We start from the raw sequence: 14,349 nt of genomic DNA, 5'->3' as shown, positions 1-14,349 counted from the left end.
AAATAATGAAGAATATATAAAATGAATAACTTGTGCATTAACTTTTATGGTTTTTTAGTCGAAAAGTTTTTTAATTATAGAAGGCAATAAAAATATTTTTCAAATTTAATTTGCTCTTCTCAACAATATTTTTTTTTTGTTGAAATACTTATGTATATTTAAATTTTTTTTGAAACTCCATCAAGTTCGATAATTTGAATTATATGAAATATAACTTAAAATCATCAACCAATTTGACTTAACAATTAATTTCCACATCAAGCTCAATTATAATTAAGTAGCCTATTTTAAATTATCTTTGGAATTAAAAATAATGATTAGCACATCATCGACTTAATTGTATTTGTCTAAGCAATCAAGAAACCATTAACTCCTTAACACCTCAACTACCTACCTGAATGGAATTTCAAGCCTATTTCTTTAGAACATTTCAAATTACATATTCAGCCCTACTTTTCATTTTCACTAAACCTACCGAATTATTTTATATACATACATACCTATTTCTACAGATGGCGGTCAAATTACCGCTTTTGAAATAAAAATAATGCTATTTTCCAGTTGATTGTAATTAATACAGAATTTAGCATAAAAAATAAGCGCAAAATAATTATCTTATAATAATTAATAATTATTTTTCAAAGTTTCAAAGTAGTCAATTGACCGCTCTGCTAGGTTTAGTGTTAAAGAAGTTGTATAATTCTGCATTCTTACAGCACAAAATATATTTCATTGTCTACTTCATGTACCGATACATATGTACGGTTTTGGTGGCTTTTAAATAAAAAATTGTCGTTTATCCATTTTAAATTTAATAAAAAGTAAGGAGATTTTAATTGCAATTTTAATTATAAAAAATTTCTTATTGTAGAAAAAGCTACATCTATAGAATTGGTAAAAATACACCTTATTATTAATTCCGAGCTATCAAAATAGAAACCAGTGCATGGAAAATATAAAATGGACTTATACTTCTTATGTTTATTACATAAATTGCTCTTAAAACCGGGATCGCATTTAATTTAAATACCCTACCTCAATAATTAAGAATCCATATTCTTATTTCTGCCAACGCGTTTGGGGTATATTATTTGTGTTAGTTCCTCTCTTGTTTACCTTTGCTGTTAACTGGTTTCACTTTTGTGTGAAACAGCGCTCCGTGCTTTTTTGCTCGTTTTCGTTGCTGTGTTTTGCTTTAATTTTGTTTTAACAAATTTCTGTTTGGTTACTCATGCACTGACTCCGCGTAGCCCTTTAATTGAGAGTGAATGTGTTCTGTTTCAGTGGACTCCGGAAATTACACTGTGTTTCATAGAAATGGTTTCTAGTTTGGAGGAATGGAAAAAAATATTAAAAGAGTTTTAGGTTCAGTTCTTATATGCAATGTTCTCATACAATTTGAGATATTTATGTGACTCTGAATATAAACCGAAGCTGCAATTCTTTGAGTTTATACTTGTTTCTATTGTATCAAAAGGGTTTTAAAGGGTCAGATAATTAGAAATGGGGAATTATTTCAACATAATTGTGTATTAAAAGATTTTTACCTTTTCATATTGTAAAATTCTTTCTTTTTAACTTCTGGCTTCAGTATCGATCTTCAAGCATTAACACGCCTTACTCTATGCTAAGATTCTATACAATTCTTTCAGATATGAGGACTCTAGGCCGGTTCTTTCAAGCTTAAGCTTTGAATTGTGGATAACTAAAGACTTTTAAATAAAAAATAATAATTATTTTAATTTTTTTCTTTAAATAATTATTATTTTAATACAAAGTAAGTGATTAAGTGATGCTAAAGCATCCAATTTTCTTTAATATATACTATTTGATCATAAGAATTATTTCCTCACTTTTATGTATACTCGTATCATAAAACAAGAAAGCGACGAGAATGACATTTTTCTTTTTCTCATCCTCCTTAATTATCTCTATGCCTAAGCTAATTCTCGACTACTTTTATTCCAGCCGTTTCTTTTTTGCTTTACTTAGTCGGGTCTTCTATTGATCTTTTAGAGTTAGATTGATGAATCAGTTGGTCAAAAATATAGAGGAAACAGAAAAGGCTCATGTCTACAATAATAGATTACGGCAAAATAATAATAATTACTTGTTTTGTAAGTTCGTTTGACCAGGACAATGATTATATATAATTACTAAGAATGTCTGTTTGTATTGTTTTGCAGTTTAGCAACTTTTAGAGGACAAAAACGTAACTTTAGGGAATAATAGCATAACTTTTAGGGAACAATCGCGTTTTTGGCATTTAATTTTTTTTTCTTGCATTCTCAGAATTAATTAATATGTTCAACGAACTGTTTTAAATATTAATTTAATTTTTAATATTATTTTAGAACAGAAAATTTGACTTCAAGTGTTTCAAAATTGTAAAGATGGCCTTATAAAAAATCCTTTAAACTTAAGTCACCTCCTAGGCGGAAGATTCTTTGTTTTATGCTGTATATAAAGTATCTTCTCACAAATTATTCAACCGAATTACTTTGAGACTATAATTTTTCAAAACATTTGTTTGCCAAGTTAACTTTTTGAAAGTAAGTGTTTCTCCAACAAGAGTGTCGAAACAGTTTCTACCCACATAAACGTACCGACTCAGCGCACTCATCTACTATATGTAATGTGTATGAGTGTGTTTGTTGGGAATCGCTCATTGAAAATTCGTTAATGTTTGCTCGGCGCTGTACCCTCAAAAGCTTTTCGCTCATATGACCAGCATGTGTGCTTGTATGTGAGTGCCAATGGGGGCATACGCCAGCACTTGCTGACATACATAGCAGTGTATAGTATATATGTATGTATGTATGTATGCACATATGTAAACTTCCATAAATATCAATATGTGCATTTTATTATGGCATATTTTTGTACAATCGTGTAGTTGTACGATTTATTTGGAGCACTGAGAGCGTGAGAGAGCGTGCGCGAGCGCACATAACAGACAACAGTTAGACTTATTGGTGTGCAGCCGTGTTGGAAGGGGGCGGGCGGTGGACTTAAAAATCAAACTAGAGTTTTACAACAATTGCAATATGAACGCTGCCAAAAAATTGCATTGCAGCTCGAGCAGCGCGGCGGCAGCGCAGTTAGCATTGATGCTGACAGCGCAGTCGGCGCAATGCATATGAAATAACTATACTTCAGCGAGTTGTTGGCTAGCAGAAGCTTACCGGAGAGCAAAGTTAATGTGCGCTAGTTTAGCGTTTAATGTAGTTGCTGACAGCAGCGACGGCGACGCCACCGACATTGTTAACGATGACGAAGACGACGCGTATTGCGACAGCGACAGCGACAATGACGACGGCGCCGCATTGAAGACTCTGTATCGCTATGCGGCAGCGCTACGTACGGAGTACTGCGTGAATCCTAGCGTTTGCTTGGGTTTAGTCAATCGAGATTCGCGGTTGATGTTGGTCGTGTTTTCGGCAAAAATTTTCTGCTCAACCAAATACACATACATAGTAAAGATAAATAATTTCAAAGAGCCAACAATAGAAAATATTAAATACAAAACAATAATAATAGCAACAACAACAACAAAAATGAAACAGTGTCAGCGCTTCTTACCTGCCTCAACAAAAAATATTTCCACAATTCAATCTAAAGCATAGAAGTGTACGAAACGAAAATATAGAGGCGAAACGGCATTCAATAAATGTATGTAAAATATAGAATTGTGTCAAAAAGTAAAAAAGCGTATTTGTATTAAACGGTAGTTATTGTATGAAATAGAAAATAAAATATAGTCAGTTATAACGGTAACGGTAACTAATTGGTGATTTTTGGCGATGCAAAAAGGAGTTTTAAAGAATTTAAAAGAGTGTGTTGCGTTGAAACTGATATTTACGCGTGATGTAAAATAAGAAATGCATAAAGAAAAAAATGTATTTGAAAATATTGAAAATTGAAATAAAAAATTATAATAAAAACAAATTTGTAAATAAAAAAAATTAATAAATAAATTAAAAATTTATATATTTATAAATTATTATTTTTTAATTACAAAAATATTTTTGAAAATGAAAAATAAAAAATTTTGAAAATTTTTAAATTTAAAAATTAAAATTAAAAAAATAATAATTAAACATATTTTTAAATATAAAAAAAATAATTAAAAATATTTTCTGATTGTATTTCACAAATAATAATAACAAATAAAAATATTTTTGAAAATCAAACTTTTATTTTGAAAAGTATACAAAATATTTATTCCAATTTAAAAAAAAATAATTAAAAATATATATTTTTTTGTGTTTTAAATACTTTCAACGTTGAAAAAAATTAAATTTTTATTATGTTTCAATTCAAATATTTAAAAAATTAAAACAAAAAAATAATATTATTATAATAACAAAAAACTCAAATGGACTACAATAACTTTATTGCCAAAAGTGTCGCTTCTGCTCGTACAAGAACAGCACCGTGGATTATGTTCCTTGTATAAGTGGTTGTGCGCACTTTCCGTAAAATACCACAATTTACAATAATAAATTAAAAAAAAATTAAATTTTACACAGTTAGAACTTGCAAAGCAAATATTAAAACAAAAACAACCACAACCAATAGAAAAAACCCCGAAAAACTAACACTTGCAAAATTCTCAAATTTAAACAAAAAAAAATTAATAAATAACATAAACCACAACGCCAGCAAAGCACAGCGGAAGCAGTTAAGTCCGTGGCACGGCCACCAGCAACCAAAACAACAACAAACATATTACCAAAAAAAATAAAAAAGAATTGAAAACAAGCAACTAATGAAACCAACAACTAAACAAGCTTGCTGCGCGCCCAACACGGACCAAAAAGTAGCCAAGTGAAGCACACAAACACACAGTGCAGCAGCAGTTGAGTTGTTGCATGTGCAATATATTATTTGCAACGGTAACTGCTAAGCAACTCGCAACTGGCTGCAACAAGCAGCGCGCACCAGCATTGCAACAGCCAAAGTTGGCGTTTAAAATTTAAAGAATAATAAAAATAAATCAACGAAAAAAAGTACAAGACACAAACAGAAACAAAAACTTCTAAAAAATCGCCTGTTGTTATTGCAGTGCAACTAATATTGTGCAGCAACAGCACACAGTGCAGTTTGTGGCCAATACAAGTGACGCGCTTTTGTGTACTTTTTATTATTATTTTATGTTTTTAAGCTCGCGTGTGTATATGTAAACTACTGTTATATGTATGTGCATATGTTGTGTTAAATTGCTTGCAACAACAACAAAATGGAACGCAGTACTTTATTTAGTTGGAACAGTGTTAATCAGTCAGCATTAGTTGTGCCACAAATAAACTATAAAATTTTAATAAAGTTGTAAATTGCGAAAAAGCAACTACAAAAACAATAAAAACAAGTAAACATTGTGTTAAATGTGTGTTTGTGTACAAAAAAAATTTAATGTAAAAGAAATATTTAATTAAAAAATATTTATTACAAAAATCTATTTAAAAAACATTTTCAACAAAATTAAATTTCCAAAAAATATTGAAATATTTGTAAATTATAAACACAAAAACTACCAGCAGTAGTGTAAAGGCGTACAAAATTCAAACAAACAAACCTGCCTCCCTTGCAACAATCCTCATGAAAACACTTTTACTCTAAAAAAAATTAAATAAAGCAAAAACTAGTAAATAACAAGTTAAAAACAAAAATTAAACTGAGTCATAGTATAACAAGTGCAACTTCAAAGTAAACCATTAAATCCCTCATTACAAACAAAAACAAAAGCAAAAAAACATAAAAATAAATTTCAAAAGTGCAACGCTGCGTGTGCCTCTGCTGCAAAATCAAGTGCAATCTCCATGTAAAATAAAGTAAAATAAACACAAAAAGGCAAGCGAAAAGCAACAATAACAACAAAAACACAGCAATAAAATACTGCACAACAACAACTGCTTTGCATAAATAAACAGTAGCGCGAAAAAAAGTGTGTAAAAAGTCATAAAAGCAACAATAATAAGAGGACGCGCGTTACACAGTGTTTAGCAAATAACAACAACAACAATTTTTACACATAAATGCATGTATGAAAGTGCATAGCGCAGTTTTTAAGTCAAGTTCTGCTATACAGCAACAACAGCTCCCACCTGTAAATGCGTAGCTGCCTGCAGCAGTGTAAACAAGGCTTAAAGCAAGTTTAAAACTTAAAAAAAAAACTCACGTAAAATTACAATAAAACACAACAAAAAACAAGTAAAACAAGCAGTGAGAATAAGTGATGCAAAAATCGAAATATTACAGTACCTGCATATAAATATATAGAGCGTATGTATATATAAGTGAATATTATATATTAATGTTGTTGTTTTAAGTGTTTATTAACATATAAGTGTCTATGTGTGCATTAAAAATAATAAAATAATTTAAAAACAAGTTTAAAAAATTTTCGAAAAACAAAAATTTTGAAATGTAAAAATTTCGAAAATTAAAAAAATTCGAAAAACATAAATTTCAAAAACAAAAATTGTGAAAAACAGAATTTTGAAAAATAAAAATTTTTAAAAACAAAAGTTTTCAAAAACAAAAATTTTGAAAAATAAAATTTCGAAAAATAAAATTTCAAAAAACAAAAATTTTCAAAAACAAAAATTTTGAAAACAAAAATTTCAAAATATAAAATAATACAGTGTTGCATTTTGAGTGCCGTTAAATGTGCGTAAAGCGAAACAATAAAAAGGCAGTTAAAAATTGACGTGCAGCACAAAATTTTGTGGCATGCAACGCGAAAACTGCGTGCAAATAAAAGCCAAAAAGTCACAGCGCAAGCGTTAAACGTTAAATACTGGCAAGGCAACACTTTTAAGCAACCGTGTTAAAAATATATTTAGTTTTAGACGCAGTTCATTACAACAAACATCAGCAATCAATCAACCAATACACCTCAGACGCACCACCAAAAGTTAAATAACAAAAAAATTCTATATATATTTAAATTAATTAAGATTACTAAAAATTAATATAAAAATAAAGCAAAACGAATTTAAAAATACAAAAATTTAATATTAAAAAAATAAATCTTAAGTAAATAAAACTGCAACGCGCTACATACTTACCTACGTATAAACGTGCGTCAAAAGTGAAGCAAAGCAACATTTTGGTAAAAACACCAAAACGACACAGTTTTACAACGAAAAAGAAAAAACAAAAATCAGTAATAATTCTATTGTTGGTATTTACGCAGATAAATTTAATATTCTCTCTTTTTTCCAAAAAAAAAAATTTATGTTTTGTCGCTGTGAAGTGTGAAATCGCTACTTACAACAAGCACGTAGTGTTACAACAACAATACAAAAAAAACGAAAAATATATTCTACACACAAAACACCAAAAAAAATAAATAGTGTGACAACAAGAACAAACAATTGTTCGAGCAAGCAAGCTAAGCGCACAATAACCAACTTAAGCGCAAATGTATAAGGCCTAAGCAAGAAGCGTTCATATTGTATGCAAAACAAAAGCGCAGCGCAGGCATATGCAATTTACAACTAAATAAAAACAAGCGCAAGAGCAAATTGCAATACACAAAAAATCACAACAACAACGCCGCAACTGTGCAAGCGAGTTCGTATTTGTAACGCGCCGCGTGCGTACATTTGTGTGTGTGAGTGTCAAAGAAGTGTTAATTTGTACAACGTAAATCATTACGGAAACGTCGAACGTCAAAATATTGTCATCAACAACAAAAAACAACAACAACAATAACAACACTGACATAGCGCTGCAAAGCAGTTAGTCACACAGTCATTCTTTAAGACACTGCGCGCTGTGTACCTTTTACGAGTCGAGTAAAACAGCAAAAACAACAGCAGTGACATTAATAACGGCAGCAACTCCTCAAGGCGTGTCGTTTTCTAACATCAACAGTTATTCGCAACGCGCTGCTTGAAACTAAAAACAACAATACACAGTATACATATATAGCTTAAGCGCACCTAAATTAGCTACCAATTACCTAAAAACGCTGTAAAAGTAGACCTCAACGTAAACTCAAACTACCTAGTAACCTTTCTACCAAAACTCTCTACCGTACTACCGCACTACCAAGTTACCTGTTAGTCCTAACGCGCGCGCGCACACACTCATTATTGTTGTACGCGCGCATATACTAAACTGCCTACGGATTTATAGAAACGCGTGAAATTGTCGTCCGTCCAAACGCTTACAGCACAACGCGCATACATAACAAACAGCATAGAGAACCAACAGGAAGCGTTGCAAACGAATTAGTGCGAATTATTAATATTATTTGGACCCGAGCGTCTTGCGTTCAAGCGAAACGCAGTTAAATACAAATAAGCGCGCGCTATAGCTGACAACCAGCAGCAAGAGCGGCAACACGCATAGCTTTTGTCTTCTCTCAGCTGCAGCAACTTCCATGTGTGTCGCCTTCGCACTGGATAAGCTATACATTCGTTTAGTATTCATATAAATGTTGTGTGCGCTGGACGCGTTCGACAGTGCAATTGTAGTAGTAGCCGTAGTAGAGCGTGAAAAATGTTATTAGAAATGGAGCAACAGCAAGCAACGGCGTCGTTTATATCGTCGCTCAATATGTCCCCGTTCACCATGCAACTGGATCCACAGCAGCCGTCCAGTCCCGCCTTGGGTGGTGCAGGCGGTCCCAATAATGGACAGACGAACGCCGGTACAGGCGCGGCCGCCAATCGCAGCAACACGGATGCGAACGCTTTGAGTAGCGGTGAGGCGGATTATAGCAGCTATGCGCTGCACTTGAGCGCTGGCGGTGGCGGTGGCAATGCGGGCGCTGGCAATAGTGATGGCAGTGGCGGCACAAATACAGGCAGCACACATCATCATCACCATCATCAACAGCAGCAACAACAGCAACAGCATCACCAGCAACAGCAACAACACTATCAGACACAACAGCAGCCGCAACAGCTGCAACAGCAACAACAACAGAATATTGCCAACAATCCCAACTTTTCATATTCGTACATTTATAATTTTGACTCACAATACGTATTCCCGACAGGTTATCAAGACAATACGTCATCGCATTCGCAACAGAGCGTTAGCGGTGGTGGTGGCGCTGGCGGCGGCGGTGGCGGTGGCAGCAGCACCAGCAGTAATGCCACCAATGTTGTGCTGCTCAATGGCAGCAATCCGAATGCTGCTGGCGGTTATATGACACTCCTGCCACCGGCCACATCGAGTGGCCATATGGGCATGTCGTCGGGCGGCACTAGCGCTAGCGCTGGTGGCTCCGGTGAGGGTATCGATTTCAAGCATTTGTTTGAGGAATTGTGCCCCGTTTGTGGTGATAAAGTCAGTGGCTATCATTATGGCCTACTGACGTGTGAGTCGTGTAAAGGTTTCTTCAAGCGCACCGTGCAGAATAAGAAGGTGTACACGTGCGTCGCCGAGCGTTCGTGTCACATTGATAAGACGCAACGCAAACGCTGTCCCTACTGTAGATTCCAGAAGTGTTTGGAGGTTGGCATGAAACTTGAAGGTGAGTACAAGCAATTCCATTTTTTATATGTTTATAACTGTTTATGATATTCTTAAGCGTGTTGAATGAATATATAGAAGTGTGTGATCTTTTGCGAGTGACTCTGATATTAGATTTATTCCATTACATGTCTTTTATGTATCAAATTTTTTCGAAAACATCAACATGACTCACTAACCGAATTTGTTCGAGAATATTTTAGAATAAACAGGCTTGAAACGAAATTGGTTATGTGAGTATGTTCTTATGGCATTCGACCGTTTTTCTACTGTTTGGAGTTTACTAAAAGAATTGATACAGATTAGACCTGTGTTCGTCAGTTGTCTTTATCCAAAAAATTTTCCGATGAAGTGATTTCGAACTTATAAGTTGAGTATTGATATTTCCGATTCGGACAGTTTCTAGACAAATTTTGTTGGTTCATCCAAAAATACCTTGTTTTTCCTTATCAGTCTTCCGACTTAAGAGTGAATACTTACTCTTTATTAGTTAATTAAGTCATAATGACCACGTTAGAGTCCTCCAAATCAAAATGCACATAATATTAATCAATATAATCGTAATCAGCGGAAGATGGGGATTTCTTCGAGAGTCATAATAAGTAGAGAACAACAATGCATACAAAAAATTAAATGAAGAATGTATTAGATCTAACGATTTACCGGGGATTTCTTCGAGAGGCTTCTTTTTTTAGAATAGTAGCCATAACCTTTAGGGAAAACTATAAAAGAAGTTGGGCGAACACAATTTTATAAAGAAACGATCAGATCAAATAATACGTAACCTAATTGACATCTCTTGCAGCTCGATTTTCATTTTGACAACCCATAGATGTCGCTTAAGTTCATCTTTCTTCATTTTAGATTCCAGTTTTGATAAGAAATCGGTTGAACCTACATCTTTCAGATGAACACAATGTATCACATAACGGTAACTGAACTGTGTCAAGATCCAGTGATCGTGCTACAGCAAAATAAAGTCTAGTGGTCTCGATCAAATGCCCACATTTATAGGTTAGGTCCGATACTCATGAGCTTCGTGTAGTAAGGTATGCATCTTGGATTTAAGATCTTACAAAATTTTAGTGAAATCGAAAAAAATTTTGGATTTTTCCTGTAAGAAATATTAAAGGAATTATGGAATCGGTTCAAAAAAGATGTATTAGTAATTTAAGTTCTTGACTCTGCTTAACCTGATTTCATAGCTTTAACTTGCAGAGGCTTTCATTGTCACTATTGTTGAAAACAGCGAGTTCAGAAGATTTTAGAACCAGTTCCTAGAAAGAAGCTTTAAATACTTGTCTCTCAATCTCTTTCTCCATATTCAACGCACTTTTCTAAATTCTTTCGGAACTCATTTCTACAATTTATTATTAAATGCTACGCTTTATTTCATCATTAAATCGGTATTAATACCCACAAAACATGAATCCTGTCGCCGTTATTATGGCATAGCTCGCACGGGTATGATTTCACTCAGTTGTTTACCCGTTATGGGCCCTATACACAACAGTTACACGAGTGTGTCTACATAAATAGTAGAATTTAATCGATATTTTTTGTTGTTATTCGTTGGACGCCTAAAAGCCAAACTATATATTTGTGGGTGGAAGGTGGCGATTGCGGAAGGAATTCATATTCAGACATACAAGTCTGTGGTACGCTGGTGCACCAGTCACAGGCACATACGAGCAGTTACTAGCTAATCTAGCGAGAAATTTGAATTTGTTAGTGTTGGTTGTATGTTGTAGAGGTTGGCATGCCGTGACCAGTGGTTTGGGCTTGATGGGTGTCGAGTAAATATATCAAACATTCATTTATCGATTCGCGCGCTCGACTTAGAGTTGACAGCTGTATGGTGGAGGAGATTGGAGCGCTTTACTTTTCATGAAAAATACTCATAATTTTCACAAAAAACAACGCGCGCCCACCTCATATATTGACAGTCACGGTGAGAAAGGACATGGCAAGCAGTAGTAGCGACTAGCTATAATAAGGAAGCGCACTAAAATATTATTATTGCTTATAATTGGTTTAATTTATGGGTATTCAGTGGCAGCGCTGTGTTTGCTATATTTTGTTTTTTGTTTGTTCGAATTCAGAATATTCATACTCAAGTCAATGGAGGCGCGCGCTGCATTCTTCACGCCATTTCCATTTTCAATTCCACTTATATACATACATACATACATCCGTGCATATTGACATAAATATTTCAAGCCTTCCACAATATTTTGAATATTGTGTATAAGAAATGAAAGCGCTGCGCTCCAACTGAAATAAAAATATACACCTCTGTATGAATGTATGTGTATGTTCAAGCGCCTACCCCAAAAAATGAATATAAATGAAATGAATTTATATGTGATAATCGGTAAATATGCACGTTTCGAAATGCGCCAACACAGCCAAGGCAGCCCCAAAGTGTGTGTTGACAACGTCACATGCGACGTCGAGTCAACGCCGAGCGCCAATTGCCGATTGCAGCGACAGCAGCACAGAACACTCATTGGGTGTATATAGAACCAGCGCAAGTGAAGGCAAATAAAAAAATGAAAAAATAAATTGAGACAAAAAAACGCGCCGCCAAGTAGTGGGCAAGGGCGCGGTGTGACGCGCAAGGTATGCGAGGAGCAGCAAACAAAAATGAGCAGCAGGCGCGACTCCAGAGCGCAGAGTATACAGCTGATGGAGGGTGGTGTTGACTGAGTTTTGTTCTGTTGCGGAAGACAACAGCACAACAGCAGCGCCCGACCTATCCCAAGTCTCACGTCAAAAAAAGGCAGGAGAATAAAAACAATATGGCAGGAATTGTAAGCGACGAAGTTCGCCGCCTTATCGTAAATGGCTGTGCGCTGAGAATGCTTCGATTTTTATATGTTGATATACATACATATGCAGTTATTGTAAATGCCTTTCGCGTTTACACACAGCCAAATGCTTGAGGAGACCCTCCAGCAGCGTGGAGCGCGTACAGCGCGCAAATGAGAGCGAAATGCTGTTGTTAACACTGTGTGTGTATTTGCTTATTTTTTTTGTTTTGCTTTTGGGCATTACTCGTAAGACCCTTTAACAACGCGGCGCGCTGCTCCACTGCGTATACTTCACACAAACTCATGCATTATTATATATACATACAAACTTTACTCTGTGTGTGTGCGTGTATTGTAAGGCTGCGTTCGTTGCGGTTTTGTGCTACCAGTCTGACATTGTTAACGTTTTAACATATTTTTGAATATTTATATTCGTCCATACATATGTTTTCGTATTCAAATGGAATTACATATTAAAAATTATTATTGTTTTTTTTGTTGCTTTTGTGTTATATATAGCTGATCGTAATACTTCTCTTTAATTGGAAGTTACGTATCGTGTCGTTTTTATTCATTAAATTTTTTTTTTTATTTTTCTTATTTTGTTTGAGTTTTTTTTGTCTTTTTTAATCATTATCTTACCTTTATTAGCGCATTACTTTGCTATTTCATAATAATTCGGTTGTCTGAATTTTATTCGTTATTTTATTTTAAAATTTTTTAGTAGTGAGAACGAGGCTTTAGGATTTTCCATAATCTTTCGCTGGAGTAAACTATCTTTATTGAGTACAAAATTTGACAGTTGCTTGCTTCTCAGCTGTCAATTAATAACAGAAAAATAAGTAGCTTGTGTGCCTGACATTGAAGCATTTAAGCCCTTAATTGAACTATAATAGACTATAATTCTTTATAAGATCCTTAAAAGTGACCTTATTTACATTCTTACAAATATATTAATAATTGTTGTTGTTCTAAAATTTTCGGCAAATATGTATTTTATTTCTTTATTTTTTTTTTAAATGAGATTTATGTAATTATGTTTCTTAAGTTCACTTCATGTTAGAGTTATCGTTGTCTCCTGAGCCGATTGCATGATAAGCAATCTGTGCTATTGAGGAGCTTTTACAATTTTGGCCAGAGTTAAATTGATCAAAATTATTACACCCATGGTTCATTCTAATAAAAAAAAGTTCAGCACTTTTAAGTATGTTTAGAACACCATTTATAAAATATGTGCGTAAAACAGGGCTCTTAAATTAACAATATGCACGTAGGAATATTTTAGTCTATACCTCTCTTATAACAAATCTTGATTATCCATATCAATACTCTTAAGAGGGGGGTTAGATTTAACAAATTTTGTTTTTCATTTTTAATTTTTTTTTAATTTTTTTCTGAACCATCACCAGCAGGTTGAATAACGGTACCTCCAGCTACCTGCGCTGAGTGTACAAAACTTTGAATCGATTTTCCCAAATATGTAATTTTTAAAGTCGGTGACCAGCCTATAGAAAAAACTACTGCATCGATCGTTTTGAACAAATATTCTACATATATATAGCTCTCGAATGACGTCGAGTTTTTCCAAAAAATTTAATTACTAACAATTTTACAATAACAAATAGGTCGATTTTTTCGTCTAAAATCGTCATTTTGGCTTGAAAATGGTACCAAAAATTGAAAAATTCTAAAATTAAAAAAAACTCGACGTCAATTGAAATATAAACTAATAAACTAAAGAAAGCATTTTGATTTTTTGGTTTCGGATGATCCAGTGATGCTGTAGGCTGGTCACCGCACAACAACTTTTTTTCGAGGTGCCTGCAGAGATCGACGATAAATCCGTTATTCCTCGCTATTTTTCGATAAAACTTTTTTTTTAGTATCCTTCAAATGTTGTACTTTCATATAATAATAAGTAAAATAAACCTAAAGCAATAATTGTTTCTAAAAAAATTCATGAAAAAAGGTATTTTTTGGACGAAACAAACCTTACCCCCACCCTTAAACTCTCTAATTCTCTGAAGTTTGCTATAACTCG

General features: G+C 33.8%; 1 protein-coding gene across 3 annotated transcripts in view; it reads left to right on the top strand.

Moving 5' to 3' along the window:
• The window catches only part of LOC105217355 (nuclear hormone receptor FTZ-F1), a 109,818-nt gene that overhangs the window by 73,473 nt on the left and 21,996 nt on the right, over positions 1–14,349 (top strand). For 2 of the 3 annotated variants that reach the window (XM_029043659.2, XM_011192312.3), the window contains exon 3: positions 9,017–9,496. In XM_029043659.2, coding sequence (XP_028899492.1) covers positions 9,017–9,496 — 480 coding nt within the window. Of the gene's footprint in view, positions 1–6,549; positions 9,497–14,349 lie in introns of those variants that run through there. The other variant, XM_029043662.2, reaches the window with a different exon arrangement.

Source organism: Zeugodacus cucurbitae, chromosome 4, assembly GCF_028554725.1.
Source record: "Zeugodacus cucurbitae isolate PBARC_wt_2022May chromosome 4, idZeuCucr1.2, whole genome shotgun sequence".
NCBI lineage: Eukaryota > Metazoa > Arthropoda > Insecta > Diptera > Tephritidae > Zeugodacus > Zeugodacus cucurbitae.
This window is presented reverse-complemented; position numbering and strand designations above follow the sequence as displayed.